Below are 17,681 nucleotides of genomic sequence, written 5' to 3' on the forward strand. Positions count from 1 at the left end.
TGCAATGAAGCAGAAAGGTACAACTGAGCCCACTTATAACGGCCCAATTAAAATGAACAATTGCTTACTACGGACAAAGAGGACGTGACCATCACAACTTGCATTAGGGCCATGGCATCCTAATCTCAAATAGAATGAACATCTGCGGACACAAAATTCGACTACAGTGAGCCGCAGGTGCCAAGAACTTGCCATTTGGGGCACACTGCACGGTCTACATTGTGGTCATATATAACTATCAATACCGCTTTCGCAAGAATATCATGAAAAGGGAGCAGGGTGTGCTAAAATAAACAAACACTAAAGTCCACCGCTGGTGCACAATATTACCCTGGCTTCCGTGAACTTAACTATGGGGCTTGCCCGCTTCAAAGAATGACTGTGGCAGAGCAGCAGCGGCATTCTAGTAGGATGTCAGTGCCCCTTTCAAAGGTAAGACCCCTCGAATCTTTTTTATGGTGGGTCATAAAAACAGAAATGTTATCGCGCCTGAACAGAACTAGGGGAAGAGTGACGATGTCAGCCTGTGTTGGAGTGCATTCAACAGTTTGCACAGGTCTTGGCTGTGCCACACGCACCAATCACTGATTAGAAGCGTCCAGAGCTCGACTGCCTACTTCATCGGATCTGTGTGCTTGTATGGTTCCCAGCCAAGAGAAGCCGGCAGTTGCGCCTCGCAGACATCAGCATTACATATGAGCTTCCCAAAGAGAACCTTGCACTGCGTCCGTGCTCAGCTCACCAAGTGCCTCTGCGCTTTGTTTGGCCCAAAAATATACTCCAGCCAAGAGTAAATCTTGGTCAGCGTGGAACATTTCCTGTGCACGAAAACCGGCAGCCACCGCGCCGCTGCTGCACCGCCACGTAGTGTTAGCGTGATCTGCTGAAGCCTGTCACCGGCTAGCGCTCATCAAAGACGAGGTCCTTACAAAACCTGTACAACATAGACACAGAAACGACCACAATTGAGGCCGCAGACTTCACATCTGGCGGAGGCCACATCTTGTGTCATTCACCGCATCTTGTAGCGAATGTGCCGATTGTTGTGTTGATGAGACAGTGATTCGTTCTGCCGTCAAACAACCCTAAATCTGCCTCATGCGGCAAAAAGCCCACTTGGGGCTCTTTTCTTTTTTTTCCCGATACGTCAGAGAGCCGAAGAAATCAGACTTGCTTAAGACTGCAGTGATACTGTGAAGTTTTCTCTTCGAACAAAGGATTGCTTACAGCAGTGTTGAACCTGTATGTTTGTTGAGACAGGCTGGTTAGTGTGTACGAGCTTGAGTTGAAGTCTTCACTTTGCAAGTCACGGGAGGCTTCAAACTTTTCGACATAATTGCCCCTTGTTTATTTAAATTGACTGCGACCTTGAAAACACGAACCACCTTTGCAGGCTAAATGTTCGAAACTGAGTTTGCCTCCGAAAGGGCACAGTGGTGTTTGCGGAGCCTCCTCCAAGCGCACACCCCTGGGGAAGTCGTGCGTGGGCCGGGGGTGGCTTGTACCGTATTTACACGATTGTAAGTCGACCCCCACTTCACATTTCTGAAAAAAAAAAAAAAACTAAGTCGTTTACGCTTGGCCTTTAATAATAGAACGCGATAGCACTATCCTGTGGCCTCCACTTATAGCCGGCCGCTATCGGCTGTGCTGAAGCTAGACTCGTGTTTTTGACCAAAATAAAAGGAAACAAGCAGGATGCAGTATGCCCCTTTTAAGAAAACCGGTGAAACTTTACATCAACTACAAATATATGCCCCAAATGCACACACTCATTACGTACAGGTGCCCTTCACTTAAGGGTAAAAAACTTAGTGCAAAAAAGACAAGGACTCAGAAAGACAAACACGCACAGTGCTATGTGTGTGTTTGTCGTTCTGAGTCCTTCTTTTTTGCACTACGTTTTTTACCCTTGAAATGAACCAACAAGCCCAAGCGTCTACCCTTTTGCCCTACACCTACACATTACAAAAACAAACCAGTATGATCGCTCGCATTTTTAGCAAATGAACTTGCTATTTCTACTACTGTTAAATACCTTTCGAAAGGGGAGCACAACAATGGTCTTTCCAGTAACACATTCGTGACACATGGAAACGGCACTAAGACAAAAAAAAGTCTCATTTATTAGGCTCCACAAAAAGAAGACACAGATAGAACAGATGCTGGAGTGCAATTATTTTGCAGCGGAAAACTGTTGTTGCATGTAAGAGCTCACAACCACACGTAAAACACTGCATTGTGGCCCACTCCAGTCCACAAGAATGCATAGCAGAGCCACATGCTCTGCCCACCAGGCCTTACAGTGAATGTGATGACAATGGGACCATTTCCTAGGCACAGTGGACCCTTATAGAACAGAGGGAGCTGCCCTGTGAAAAAGCTGGCAGCATGGGCAGAAACGTAGAGGCTAACGAAAGGAGTTAACTTATATTGAGCACAACGTAGTAAGCTATGGAAAGAAAAATGATATGTGTAATGTTAAGGGACAGGAAAAGGGCAGAATGGGTCAGGGAACAAACGTGGGTTAACGACATCCTAGTCGAAATCAAGAGGAAGAAATTGGCTAGGGCAGGGCATGTCATGTAATGCGAAGTCTGGATAATCGATGGTTGTTAACGATAATCGACTGGATTCCAAGAGAAAGCAAGCGCAGCGGGGGGGGGGGGCAGCAGAAAGCTAAGTGGGTCGGGGACTGGGTTAATTGGAGAGATATGGGAGAGGCCCTTGTCCTGCAGAGGCCGTAATCAGGCACTGATGATGATGTTTCCTTACCAGTACACACAGACACCCATATGACACACCTGAGTGCCAGGTTGATGGTGGCCATGAGGGGGGCCCTCTTGAGGGTCGGCTTGGCCCTGGCCAGGCCCCTTAGCAGCAGGGCCTGCATGGCACCGTACAGACCACCCTTGCCCACCAGGTGGGCCCCGACACTGGCACACAGCTGGCTCAGCACAGGCCGCAGGGGTTCACCTGTTCACAGCAAAGCAGCAGCCTCTTGAGGCACAGCCACGCATAACTCTAGAGTCAAGATGTCTGCACAGGTCAGATTGTGAGCAACCATGCAGGTGTGCACTGCAAATGATAAACGCTGCACAAGGCTTTGTAGTAGTTCCTAAATTGGACTCTGTAGAGTCCCTGGGACCTTTTGAAGGAATTTTTGGGTTCCCCCAAGTACCTAAATCCAAGCATGTTCATCTTTTCTTTTCCCACTTTATTTTGACTAATGATACTGTAGTTGCTTATTGTAGTACAGTGAAACCCTGCTATAGCGAACAGGTAAAAAATCGAAAAATCGGATGATATAGCCAAAATTCGTAATAGATAATTCTGTCAGAAACACGCGTAATAGCAGCTCAGTTTAGTCACTGAAGGTACAGCGATTCAGGCGATACTTAATAGAGAAATGGAGGGACGTTTTATCAGGTTTTAGTGCCATTTCGAAGGCACTTCGACCAGCCGCTAAAAACCAAGTGCCAGCTAGGTTGGCTTTCCTGCACCACAGCCGTGTCACGTGGAAAGAGGTACATCAGAGCAAAATTTCGTCGTTTTCATCACTTCTGCGAGATGCTGGCATGAGCGCAGGATTGTTACTGCAAGCTTACAATCACCTAGGCTGCTGCTTCCACGACACTGTCAGCGAATACCAGAGGCATGAATGCGTGCCGACTGCTGGACTCCAACCCTACACGCTGCTGCTGGCGAGCGCAAGATAAAAGCGCAAACCTTGGCACGATCGCCGCATCACCACCAGTCATTCGTGTAGTGCGGCGAAGCCTGCCGCCTGCCCTGAGAACGGGCACTGTTTGGCGCTGGGAAGGAGGAGGAGGAGGGACTTTAATGGAACAGGAGTTCGACACATCCATTTCACGGCCAAGCCAATCATGTTCAATATATAAAGTAGAAATTGCATGCTTTTGTCAAAAATATTTGCAAAGAGTTCGATATAGCCAATAGATAGCATTATCTGTATTCGTTATATCAAAGTTTGTTGATATGTACATCCAGTCGTTATCAGCCTAAATTCAGGCACTTTCTGTGGGGCTATGCATCCACGTGCTCTTTTCCACATGCACCTTAGGTAAGAAGGAATGAAGGCCAGGACATGCAGGGTTCTCCAGCACCCTCTGAAAGCCGATGACATGCATCGATTTGGCCGCTCATGTGCAGCAGGAGGCCATGCCACAAAGACAACGCCATCACATTAAATCATGATAAAACGGTTGCCAGGATGCGCGCAGTACCTGTAAAAATGGTGGCTCAAATTTTACACATGTCAACATTCTGGATGATTTAGGCAAACCCATGATTAACTGTACCTAATGCAGATAATAACAATTCAAGAAACAAAACATGATACTTGAGGTCCATGGTAATGACATTATCACCATCTCAAATAGCACCTCAAGTCTGTTAATGCTGACACAACAGTCACGAAACAAGCACTGCTGTGCACAACTTTTCCTAGAACAAAAAGTAATTTCTTTTCCTGCTCACTGAGAGGTACGGCCACAACCAGCCCCGAATAATAGCTGTGGAGGCCACTGCGATTATAGAGTTCCCTGTGAACATCCCTTCCCAGCATTTTCACCATCACGGTTTCCACTGTATCCCTGAAAACAATGTTGCCTAATGGACGATTGTTCAGTACCCAAGGACATGAGAGCACATTCAGGAATGAAACACCACAAATTAGGAAAGAAAAAAACTAAGAAATGGCAGGCCTAGTGTCAGAGGCATTGCCCATTACTGCACTGGGCCTGCCCCTGAGCATTCAAAGATTCAGCTTAGGAGCCAGAACAAACTGCAGGTCTCTCGGCACTGCTATGAACAGGCACACCAGGTCAGGCAAAGAGGGAATAGCATCTTGCAAATGAGCCAGCAAACAAGGGGCCCCCACATACACAAAAAACACTCACACGTCTTGTCCTTGAGCACCTTCCAAGACGAGGTGCTGGTGAAGGTGACCAGCACGTGCAGGTGCAGCATTAGGGACTTGGCATCCTGGGGGCACTCCGGCTGTGGCACAAACATCACGCAACACCAGCAATCAACACTGAACAAACTTTGCGCTAAAGGGGAGGCCCCACAATCATGTTGAAGAGGGCACCGATGGTTCCCACAACGCTCAAAGATCCCAGAGAAAGAGCAAGGTCACCACATGATCTGCATCTAGTTTACATGTTAATTTAACACATGAGCGCTGCATAGAAATGGCTCCAAATAAGTGAACAAAAGAGTCCACCCACCTTAGTCTTATCATGAAATTCTCTGTGCTGTTATTGCACTGATCATAACAGTTTCCTTTGACATATATTATGAAGAAGTAAATGAAAAACTATAAAAATTCTTGTGATTCCATAAGGCAAGTACCTCCAAAGTGGCGGAGAAATTATGAAGCAAGCTCACACTGATGGCTGATGCTTGTACTAACAGTTGCAACCCACGGCAACCAAAATTTGTGGGAACAGTAAAATTTTCCATAGCCATGACAATGAGACCATAAACATTATTGACACAACTGAATGCAGTTATCAGAACACCGCGATGAAGACCTAATCTTGTAACCAGTACACTATAAATGTAATAATATCTCAATTAAAATTAGCGTACAGTTAATTTATGCGCCACCTTCAGAGCGAAGCAGGCCACGCGAGAGCAGTTGCCAGCCTTCAGTCAGCTAGGTTGGCTTCATCACGCGAATACTGGTGCTCCGAACGTCACCTTCCCCGCATGACAGAGGTGTCGCGTTGAAAAGAAGCACAACAGAATCAAGGCCACCCTAGCCAAACCCCATGTTCACCTCGTCACGTGATTTCACAGCACTAGTGCTGCCAGCAGGTGCTCAGCCACACAGCTAACCTGGCTCCATGTGCAAAAAGTCATTGCGGAAGCGCCGTTAGGTGAAGCACAGCTTGCACAAGCGCAGCGCGCAGTTTGATATATCAGATTTTCTGCTGAACGATAGCTAGCTAAACGCAAACACCGCTATATTTTTGCACAAGATTTTCAAGGGGATATCTTGATAGTTCGATATAAGCAATAATTCAATATCTGGAATCGACTGTACAACTATGGTTGTGCCAGATTACGGTAAATATGGTAATCATTAACAAAACATAACTGTTGACCGTAATTAGTTTCAGTGCAGAACACTCAAAAGTATCACTGTGGTGAGAACATGAGTTACTGCACTCACACGGATGTCCTTCAGGCAACTGCAGCAATTTCCCAGGATTCCCTTCAGTTGCTGGATCCAGAGAACTGTGTGTTCTTTGTTCAGAGCCACAGAAACATAGCTCTCCTAGAAGTGCAAAGGCCGGTGGTGAAAAAAAAAAAAAAAAATTGAATAAGACAGGTTTGATCTTTATTTGGGAAGAATACTGCAAACCTGAAACATGCACTAAACAATGTGGTGACCTATTGACCGCTCATCCACAAACACAAGTTCCCAGAAGCACACAAAATTCTTATTGCAAATGACTCCCTCACCACCGCCGAAACTTCGGTTTTGGTATTTCAGATCTTGGTCAACATGCGATCATGAAGGCTGCATCACTCTGGCATGCAACCAGTGCCAGGATAGTAGATGTCCCTGCTGCACCACATCCTTTCAGCATTAATATGTAAGTCTTTGATATCAGTTTTCTTAGCTCGTGACACTGCTGATCAGCAATCTCCAATGCGGATAAGCCCATGCTTATGGCCAGTTTGTCCCTCCCATGTCACATTTGCTATGGCATAACAGCATGTGGCTAGGAGTTTGGGCTTTTCACTGGTACCTATGCCCCAGTTGAATGCGGCTGGCATTTTACACTTCGCCTTTCAATGCCGCTGCATACTGGGAGCACTGGACACAATGGCATTCTTTGGAGAGGAGACCACATTCTAGTCTGCTCACAAGAAATGTCACAAGTCTGCAACTCAGTATTAGACCCATGCCATAATTAGTCCTGAAATCTCGGAAGGCCAATGTAACACCTAATGAGATGCTCAATATTCCTTCACAAGGGTGCACTTGACCACAAGGTTACACCACACACTTAGCTCTTATCTATGCTACGGTAATATGCTTCCTTCAAGTCCACTTTTTACGAGTGCCTCAAGGACATGCTGCGGCTGAGGAAAAGATTTGCTATACCAGCACACAAGCACACTGGTTTGCACTCACCTGCAATGTTTCTGCATCCATGCTGGCAACAATGTACCGGCACAGCCTTTCAAACCTCTGCGACAGAGAGACAATCAGTATGTCGTCAAGGCAGCAATACAAGAAGGCTCAATGCTGTAACCTCAAACAAGACATTTCTCTTTTAACAATTCCCTCAAGACAACGAAAATCATGAGGCCAACTCCTGCACTTCTTTGCAACATCACAGATTCAGTGTTATTCAGCATACAAAGGAATTTTCTTAATTTGAACCCGACCTGATTACAGCCCTCACCCCAAGCTTTGAGAAGAGCCCCAGTAATCCAAAGTGTTCGCTATGAAATATGCTTAAAAACATGAGTGCATGCCAACATGAAGCCCTTGTCAATAAACTTCTACAAAATTTTGCAGGAACAGTGCGCCACCTGAATTCAAAAACATAAAATGTATGCCAGCTTCCCTCTCTTCTGAGATGAATATTTCACCCTATTAACAACAGGTGCCGCCGCCACTCTTTGTTGTGCAAAATTCAACAGACAAAGCAAGTTCCCTCATTAGACTTGGTATCAAACAAATGCGTCATTACAGGCCACTTTTTTTGTGCATTTTTACTGGAAATGAGCAAACGGTTAAAACAGGAGATGTATTTTTACTTTATGGAAATAGCAGGGCAACATTTAGTGCATGACCAAGATACCACAAATGCATCAACATTTAAATGAACCTGTACAGCTGAAAAACAAAGGCAAGGCCTTTTAGTCCTATTCATATGTTCCTCATATCATAAGGTTGCAATGATACTAGAGCAGTAATAAAAGACTTCATCCTCTTGTTTAGACTAAGCAAATTTTTGTAGTCACATTTATTCCCTTCCAAATTTCGTGAAGCTTCTTGATGTTACTTGGTTACATAAATGTAGGAAAAATGTTGAATTGATTGCTACGTTAAAACCTGCAGTGCATTAAAATGAGTAAAATCGTGTTTTCTACACAGCAATGGGGCTCTAAGTCTTGGTGGGCGAATTACAAGCCATACCAAGCTTGAATTAAAAAACGAGTTTCTCAGTAGACATACCTCTCTGTCAACCTTGGGGTGGAATGTGAACAGGAATTTTCGGGTAGCAAAGAAGACATCCAGAGCTACGATGAGAAAAAAAGAAAATAATAAGCATGTAAGCAGCCATGATTCATGCACTATGACAGCAACAACTCATATCAAAGCTCGTACAGACACAAAGCACTCTTTTGATGCACAGTAACAGACCCTAAAGTTAGGGGAAACATATTTATCTGTTTAAGCTCAGGCCGAAAGGGACCGCCATGTTAGGCATCGGTCCCACGTCAGCATAATAATTCGCTTGTACCTCCTTAAGGACCTCATACAACAGCAAAGGATGTCCCTAAAAGAGCTTTTCGATTACACCAGCAGTAAGTCTTCCCATGGAGCCCACTTATGAAAATGTGGTGCTCTCATTAGTCCAGTACACGGAGACATATTTATGACTTTGTTCATTCGTTAAGTCATTTGTTTTTTTATTGGAATACCTTAGCACTAAACCTAACCAAACTAAATTCACGACACAAGCAAGAATAATACAGCAGCTGAAGAAAGACAAGATAAAAGAACAAAGGCAGGCAAACAGCATTTCAAATGAATACCAACAAAATTACAATATTATAAAAGGCTAAATTGGGTGTCAAAGCAACAATCTGATAATTAAGTACATTGTACATGACGTACAGAAATAGTAAAGACAAACACAAAAATCCAAAATAAGAAAACAGAACACAAATGTAAAGAAATAATAAACAGTAAATAAAAATGTTATGAAATGACAGAGCTACAAACTAAAACAGATGACAAAATACTGAGGCAAGGATTAAATAACGATAAAAAATGTACATAGTACATGGTAATCTGTACACCTCTTTTTGTTCCTTCTAAGCAGGTTTCCTCCCGACAGATGATCTGCATAATATGTTTACAAGTTCAACCCAGAGGTAAAAGGAAGTCCGGCAGTAGAGTTCGCACTGAACGTTCCATCTCATATAGCTTGCACACATGCCAATACACCGAAGCTGAATGATGGTTAATTCAATTTCATGAATGTCGTGCTGCAAACCTAATAGTTCCAGATATAAATCCTGCAGAACAAGTGTGTCAGACAAGATAAGCCAGAGATCTGATGGTCTCCTACAAACATTAAAAAAATGTCATAGAAAAGACACTAAGGACAAGGGCACACAATTTTTGTCCATAATAAAAATTGATTTTTTGCTCTTTGTGGCAAAACACACATTTACTACTGAGAAAATTTGACTCCGATCTTGATATTCACTTCCGTTTGGCAGTGAATGCATGGCAGCATAGCCTGGCCTCAGAGATCTGTGCAAAAAAGCTGCCTTGACATTATCAGAGTCTACTTTGAAAGTGGCCGGCGGTCATTTTATGGTCTTTTCTAGCTTACAAAAAGCTTCATTATCAGTGGGAGTAGTGTCTTTGTCATTATAACGTGATCGATACTTCAGTTAGTCCTCAGTGTGACATTAAAGACTGCCCCACACACTGAACCTTAGCAAGCCTTTCGTACCTGACTTGGCCACTGGTGTATTGGGCTCCTCCCCATCGCCAGGCTTGAGGGCAGCATCGAATTCATGCCGAAACTCAGCACGAAGACGCTGCCTAAACAGGAAGCCCCGGACGACCGCCTGCGGGGGGAAAATGGCAAGGTAAGGAGCAACAGGTACGGTGGGCACCCCACAACACGCTGGCACAAGGAAGCAGCATAATTTTGCTAGCATTTCACTGGGCATGGAAGTATAAGTATAAACTGTCACCTCTTTTAATGTGCACCCTCACAACCGTGATCAACTAGTGGCCTCAGTCTAAAATTCCACATTAAATCTCCACAAGGAATTTTACAGTTTTCAATCAGGAAACCTGAAGCTGAAATAGATTTGCATGACGAGGTTCAAAATGTGCCAATCCCTTGATCATTCGGAGTTGCCCCTAAGACTAAGACACTGACAAGCACTACAACTCACTAAAAAAAAAACACAGCCAACATAAACATGCGGTAAGCACATCAGTCAACTATATTTACTCGAGAAGTAAAATGTATCGTTGCGGGAGATATAATAGGGAACAAACTTTATGCACAAAAGTGCAAGCTTTCTGGTTATTTATTCACTAAATTTAAGAATGACTTTTGGTTAACATACACCAAGAGGAAAACTAGCGGCTAGACAATAGAGAAAACTGCGCCTGTCACACATAATTAAAGAGTAGTCAATAAAACAATGCTCAAACTTTGTTTCCTCTAACACTGATCACGACTGTACCTTAACTGTAACATGAGCAAAAACTAAGAATAACAATGTCACTAAGAGTGGAACGCATTCTCTCTGAATTTGAGGATACGAATGTAGGTGCACATAAGAAAGACATACATATGCAATATGCGATACACGGATGCTCTGAACAATAATGAAGCAATAACTCAAACAGTCCCATGAAATGAAGAAAGACAGAAGAGAAGTCTTAAGAGGCGGAGGAGGAAAAGGAAAGGCAGGAAGGTTAACGGGAAGAAGAAACTGGTTTGCTAACCTGCACTGGGAGAAAAGGATGAGAGGATACAAAGGTGAAGGAGAAAAGGGGAGTAACAGGAAATTGAAGTCAGTATGCGAAGTCAGTAAGCATGCAGTGCAGTCACAGCCTATCCTGCAGGCCTGATGCTTTCAAGAATCGGAGCAGAGCCTGGGAGGCCTGGGAGACTTGTAACTAACAACTAGACCAAGTTTCCATTTTACTAAAGGATCAAGAAAAATACTTAGAAGGCCTGCAAACTCATAAAGGTCTCCATACCATGCACAAGCCCTCTCAGTGCCACTAAGTACACACACAGATACAGCAGGCAAGGTTGGAAGTACCTGGATGGTGGAGGCCGCCTGATCGCGCTTGCGCTCATGTGCCCGCTCGATGCGTGCCGCCTTGGCCTGCTCCAGGAAGTGCTCCTTGGATGCGGACTCGGGCTGGCTGCCGCCAAACATGGTGGCACCCTGCCCTCCGACACTGCAAAGCCCACAATTGAAGAGGAACACCATGGAAGACCCTGCTGTAACACATCTGATATGATCAGTAAACTAGTATAACACTGCTTGCCCCTACATAACACGGCACCTCAGCTCTCTAATGCACCGAGAGTTCAATCACACTCCAGAATCATTACTTTGTGTGACATCTACTGCAGTGAAATCTACTGCATAATAGTCATAGTAAAATGCTTTTATCAAAGGGAAAGGGAAGTAAACGGAAAGTAGGAAAAAAAGATATGGCCTCTGGACATGGAACTGCAAGTGCCTCTACAGTCCTACATGCTGGTGCTTTCAACGTAGGCAAGTAGAAATCGCAACTGAGGTTTCCTCTTTGCGACCAAAGGCTGTCGGGATATTGCCTACTGAGGCCACCTGCTTCTGCATGCCACCTTCTCTCAACCTCGGACTCAGGAACGAACAGATTAATGTGCGAGCATGAGCTGGCTGTGCAACTTGCAGCTGCTCTGTCCATCAAGCAAGCGATGTTTATTTAAAAAAAAAAAAATGCACGTGGCACTACTGTGAAGAAGTTGTCATAATTAAACGCACATTTTTTTTTTCACTAATAGAAAAAAAAAAATGTCTCTGAAGAGATCCAAGCAGCTGCTGGACCATTAAGGCCCACTGGCCTTTCCACGGGCAGACTGCGTTCTCCGCCGCTCTTCCTAAGACGTCATTTGTGAGACTGCCTTCCTTTCACGTCTCCTCCCGACAGGCCACTTGAGTATTTTGTTCACGAACAATGCCACCAACACGGCTCTGACCGAAGTCTCTGCAGAAGGCTATCAGTCACAGAAAATCAGTAATGACCAGTGCGGTCTCGAATCATGCTCTTTGCGGGACACCATAACCACATGCGCTCGACGCGCGAAGATCAGTCGGAAAACTGAAAACACACCAGTGAACTGCACATGATGAGCAATTTCAGCTGCTCTCAGAAGTGCGAATTTTGGAATGAAAAAACGAAAATTTACAACAAAAAAAAAAGGTATAAGCAAAACTGAATCAAATCAGTGATAACTACATAATAAGGACAGAACTATTGTGAACAGAGAAAAACTGCCCAGTGTCAAGCCTTGACCTTTAGCCATAGAAAGAGAAAGAAAGCTAGAGCAAGAAAGATGTAATTGCAATAACAAAAAGAAAGACCGTATTAAACGAGCCGAAGTGTAGCTATAGATTCTCCAGTTCTACTGCCATATCAGATTTCAGTCTTCAGCGTACCGCTCCCCACAGAGGACTTATACCGCAAACCCTCTCTTTTTGTGCTCTTCTGAACTTGCCTGAAAACTCAGTGGTACTCCTCAGGACACAGACCTACTGCTGCACCCAAATAAGAGAAAAACAAGCTGCTTGTAAGGTTTCCTTTCTTCGTGATACTGATGGTATCGTACAGTACGTAGAATTTTATGTCCCTGAAGCTGCACCTGGGCCATGAGTGATGCGCAGTGCCTGGCTCCACATCAATTTTGATCACCTGAGGTTCCTTTAAAGTGCATTGATATCACAGAACAGGCAGGCATTTCTGCACTGCACCTGTATAGAAATGCGGCCACTGCAGCTGGGAACAGACTCTGAGACCTCATGCATAGCAGCGGAATGCATTAACTATTGTAGTGGGTCTCCCTGGAACTGAGTACTCACGAATAACACTGACGGCAGAAATGTAAGATGCCAGTTCTGTGGCTGCACTTGCTTTTGCCTGGGCAATTCGCAGAAAAGGAAAACGCAATCGCAAGACTTTGCAACACGCAGCTTCAGCCAGGTAGCTATAGCTTCGTTAGCATGCCCTTCATAAAAGAGGAGGAAAAGAAAGGACGAAGGAACGACAGACAAAAAGACCTTATCAGGCAAAACACTGTTCAAAACAGAAAAATGGGGTCAGCAGCTGTGGACAGGACTCTGGAAGGATTTATTTGACATAGATCTTCATTCTGAGCAGCCTCTTTCTGGCATGTGACAGGAGATTGTTCTGCCTGCCCGAGTCTGTATCGTGTGCCCAAACACATTAGACCATTTCTACGTTACTGCACTGACAAAGACAGAGCGACACTTCATTTGGGCTCCCGTCATTCACGACACGCACACAAGGAATGAGCTGTGAGGAATACGCAAGTCACAAATTGGGCACTACCGAGAATGTGCCAACAGTGATCATGTGGCGACCTGGGATGGGGGAGGGAAGGGGTGTCACTCATGGGGGCGAGAGGGTGGTTGGCAGTACAGCCATCCCTGCCACCTCCTCTCTTTCTTGGGGAAAGGCACAGTACAGGACGTCTCTTCTTTTTTTTTTCTCCCAAGCTCTTCTAGCCAATGCTACCGCAAGATTTATAAGCTTTTCATTGCTGATGCGCAACAGAGGTTGTCTATTGCAAAAGTTGTGATCAAGTTAGTTATTGCAATCGAGAGTCTATACGCACTCTCCAACGGGGGCAGGCTGTGACAACAAAACCAGGAAGAATGCAGGCTCAAAGGCTGCATGTGTTGTGGCCTATTTTGCTTGCAAAAAAAAAAAAAAAACAGTACATGTGCAATACAGCGACCTCATGGAAGGTGGCAAAGCTGCTGTAAATACCAGTTTCACAGACTAGGAATCATCAGAGACAACATAATAGCAGTGTTAAGACAGAAGTGTGACAGAAAACTATAATGTTAATTGTAGTCATTAGTAGCTGTGAGCAAGACAAACACTGGGTAGAGTGAGCCGATTGATTTCTGGCATTGCAAAGAAAAAATTCAGGAAATAAAAAGACTTGCCTGAAGGCAATTACATTTGAGTTAATACACTGTTCATTTTGGTTTTATTGTGTTTTTGCACTTCTTAGTCTACAGGGCCATAATATCACATAAGGAGATTGTCAGCAAAATTTTTTTATCATGGCACCATCTGAATACATGATAAAATACGTAAACATTTGGTCAAATATCACTTCTAGGGGAAATAAGTGCCCCGCCGCGGTGGCTCAGTGGTTAGGGCGCTCGACTACTGATCCGGAGTTCCCGGGTTCGAACCCGACCGCGGTGGCTGCGTTTTTATGGAGGAAAAACGCTAAGGCACCCGTGTGCTGTGGGATGTCAGTGCACGTTAAAGATCCCCAGGTGGTCGAAATTATTCCGGAGCCCTCCACTACAGCACCTCTCTCTTCCTTTCTTCTTTCACTCCCTCCTTTATCCCTTCCCTCACGGCGCGGTTCAGGTGTCCAACGATATATGAGACAGATACTGCGCCATTTCCTTTCCCCCCAAAACCAATTATTATTATTATTATTAAATAAGTGCTTGTTAATACAAGTTCTGGAATATGTCAATCTCAGCAGGTTGAAAGTTCCTACAACAGGCCAATTTCCTGCTAAACCTATTTCAGCTGACGTTACAAAATATGAATAAAAGAGCTTCAAAGTAAATATCTTTCGAATGTTACCTCAGTCAGTTTTGATGATGCACATTATATTCAGAGGTGAATTTCAAGAATATTATATTTGTCACAAGCGTTCACTTGTAAAAAAAAAAAAAGCACTGACACATCATACCAAAATAGTACAGTGTTAATACACCAAATAGATTTCAGATGCTTCACACTGCTGCAAGTTTGCAGGCAACTCAGAATCCAGATTCATACGCGGTGGCTCAGTGGTTATGGCGCTCGACTGCTGACCCAAAAGATGCGGGTTCGATCCCAGCCGCGGCGGTTGCATTTTGATGGCAGCGAAATGCTAGAGGCCCATGTACTGTGCGATGTCAGAACCACAGGTGGTCAAAATTATCCGGAGCTCTCCACTACGGCGTTCCTCTTAGCCTGAGTCACTTTGGGACGTTAAATTGCATAAATGACATAAACCAAATTGTGGCAGTTTAACAAATATTCAGTTCTACCTACTGTATGTTGCCAAGAGAAACATTAAGCTGGTAAATCAATGGCAGTAGATAAAATAGCGCGTTCAAAAGAAGCGAAGCGATGACATTAGTGCCAACTTATTTATTAATTACCAATTATATAGCCTCTACAGGGGACAGAAAAGAAAGAGCAACAGCGCAGCATTTGATCAACTGCTCATCACCTATAGCTCAAGGTTGATTTTGAAGGCCAATCATGTAAGCCTGCCTTGTTTCTTGTCCCAGATGCTGAAGGTCTACACAGATTAGTAACGATGAGTCCGAGCTGCCATTTCTGACCCAAGAAACAACTAAGGATACCACGATGACAATTCAAACAAGCCCAATTTCCTTTTAATCCGAGAAGAGGTCTTATCTTTATTTACTACATGGCAACGTATGCTCAGGATCATGCAAAGTGGCCGTCGGTCTTCACTTTAATTCCTTGCCACACACTACATAGATCATGCTTACGCTTGTTTAAACTACACGTTTTATGGCATACTGTCATCTTTTTCAACTTAAAAGAGGTTGCAACCGGCTCTGAAAAATGTCACGAGTGTGCCCAACAACTAGAAATACAAAAATGGTACATAGAGTGGTTAAGCAACAGCTTTAAATAAACCAAGGCAGTCAAGTTTATTTTCGTTGCAATTAGGTGCACTCACTAACTGTAGACATTTTGTGCAAAAAGAAATGAGTTTGTCAAATGGGCAGTCATTATGGGTGTTGACTGCAATAACATACAAGCAGCTGCAACAAATGCAACATACAGCATGACCATGCTGCAGTGGTGATTAATACCCAACATGGTAAAAATGATGGCATAAAATAGTGTACTGCTAACTACAAAAGAAATGAATGCTACCTAAAAATGTTTGCCACTGGCACCTTTGCAGATTATTGAATTTTCAGATACAAACAGTGTAGAAACTGACTCTGACAACAGGACCATAGATTTCGACAGCATAAAAACTAACCACTGCAACTGCTGCTCAGTTATAGGCAGACGCAGTAAGGAAACAAGAAAGCAAAAAATTTAAGCAATAGAAACAGTGTCATACTAAATTCACCCTCACGCTACTGATTTTATTATTGAATAATGAATTACAATTTCTAAAATGTCACAAGCGCCAGACTTGGAAAAGAAAACCTTAATAAAAGCAATAAAATAAATGCATTAAAAATGCATTTAATTTTGCATTTGCTATGTTCTCGTCTTCACTGCTCACATGGTATATTTGTTGTCCCTTAGAAAGAAAGAAATCAGCTGGAAGTCAGCGTCGTCCCTGCCTTTTTCCTCGTCCATATTTTCCGAACAGTTTGTCTAACTGAAGATGCAATATATCAAAGTGTCACGCTGAGTGGCACTTTTGACACGGGGTAGGCACAAAGAGGAATAGTCTGCCAAGCAGCGTATCACCATCAATTATTTTTTTAACGCTTAAACTTAGAAAGAGAACTATATATATGTGTGCTACGTGCAGGAAGCAGCACTGCACAAAAAATACATATGCTAGACAAAAGTTGGTTTCGGGCAGGTTTTGTGTTTTTTTTAGGACATTCATTGCAAAACTTCCGAAGAGTACACAGATTCCACAGAGCTCAGAAGAGAAGGCGTCAGATCTTGGTCACACAGTGATGGTGAAGAGAACCAGGGACCTATCAATTTGAGAAAATTCGAACTGCTCGACGAAATATGCAGCGTCGGGAAGCTGCCCAATCGTCTGCAACCAAGAGAACCCATAGCACCCGACGCCTCTCTGAAAGCGCGCGTCGGATATCGCGCGCCTGATATCAGTCTCTACATCGGAGAAGCGTTTGCGCGCGAACGGGCTAATTAAGGCGCGCCTGTGTCTTCCTGTTCAGTAACGCCGCAGTTATGACGACCCGGGCGGAACTGCATAGACTGCCAGGGGCGAAGCTCGATAGGTGCGCGCGGATGGTTTTCATTCGTCGCGACACGGCGGTCGCGCATATCCCTTCACGACAGCGCGCATCACGGAGCGTCAAGTTACTCCCTCGCCATACAGCGGAGCCCAATTGACGTAATCGCCTCGGGTTACGGCGTTACGCGCGAACGCAGCTCTGCCACGGTCTCAATCTCGGGAACTGCGATAGCGCACCCCGACCGAAAGCGTGTGGCAACGTCAAACGGCACCGCACTCGTTCGAGCAGCTCTCCCGTACTCGGGCTGTTGTGTCGCTCGACTTGGGCGCGATTCCTGCAATAACTCTAATGAGTTTTGGTCCGCGAAATAGAGAAAGGCGAGGGTGCACCTGAGTGCCGTCGTATATAGCGGGTCAATATTTACATGGTAACAGCGGCGAGCGCGAACGTGATCGCCGTGCGTAGCAGCAGTATACACACACACACATACCTGCTCAGCTGGGATCACGTCGGAACGCTAGCTCCTGCTGCGGACCTCCTTGTAGCAGGGGGCATCGTAGGAACGCGGCGATAATTCCGTGCCTCTGTCTCCCACGCCTCGGTGCTGACAGCGCTCGCCGCTTCCGAAACTAGCAGTCTGAAAACAGTTACCACGGCTCCAACGCCAAGCT

At 44.6% G+C, this 17,681-nt stretch overlaps 1 protein-coding gene across 1 annotated transcript in view; it reads right to left on the bottom strand.

The window, feature by feature from the left end:
* LOC144121668 (ubiquitin-protein ligase E3B) overlaps positions 1–17,640 on the bottom strand; it is a 66,173-nt gene extending 48,533 nt beyond the window's left edge. Inside the window, exons 1-8 of the mRNA XM_077655003.1 lie at positions 17,501–17,640; positions 11,083–11,224; positions 9,744–9,861; positions 8,228–8,292; positions 7,175–7,231; positions 6,203–6,307; positions 4,923–5,022; positions 2,805–2,976 (exon numbers count right to left, since the gene is read on the bottom strand). Of these exons, the coding sequence (XP_077511129.1) occupies positions 2,805–2,976; positions 4,923–5,022; positions 6,203–6,307; positions 7,175–7,231; positions 8,228–8,292; positions 9,744–9,861; positions 11,083–11,202 (737 nt within the window). The 5' untranslated portion in view covers positions 11,203–11,224; positions 17,501–17,640. The remainder of the gene's footprint in view (positions 1–2,804; positions 2,977–4,922; positions 5,023–6,202; positions 6,308–7,174; positions 7,232–8,227; positions 8,293–9,743; positions 9,862–11,082; positions 11,225–17,500) is intronic.
* Positions 17,641–17,681: the final 41 nt, after the last annotated feature.

The sequence above is a fragment of the Amblyomma americanum genome, chromosome 2 (genome assembly GCF_052857255.1).
Source record: "Amblyomma americanum isolate KBUSLIRL-KWMA chromosome 2, ASM5285725v1, whole genome shotgun sequence".
Classification (NCBI taxonomy): domain Eukaryota; kingdom Metazoa; phylum Arthropoda; class Arachnida; order Ixodida; family Ixodidae; genus Amblyomma; species Amblyomma americanum.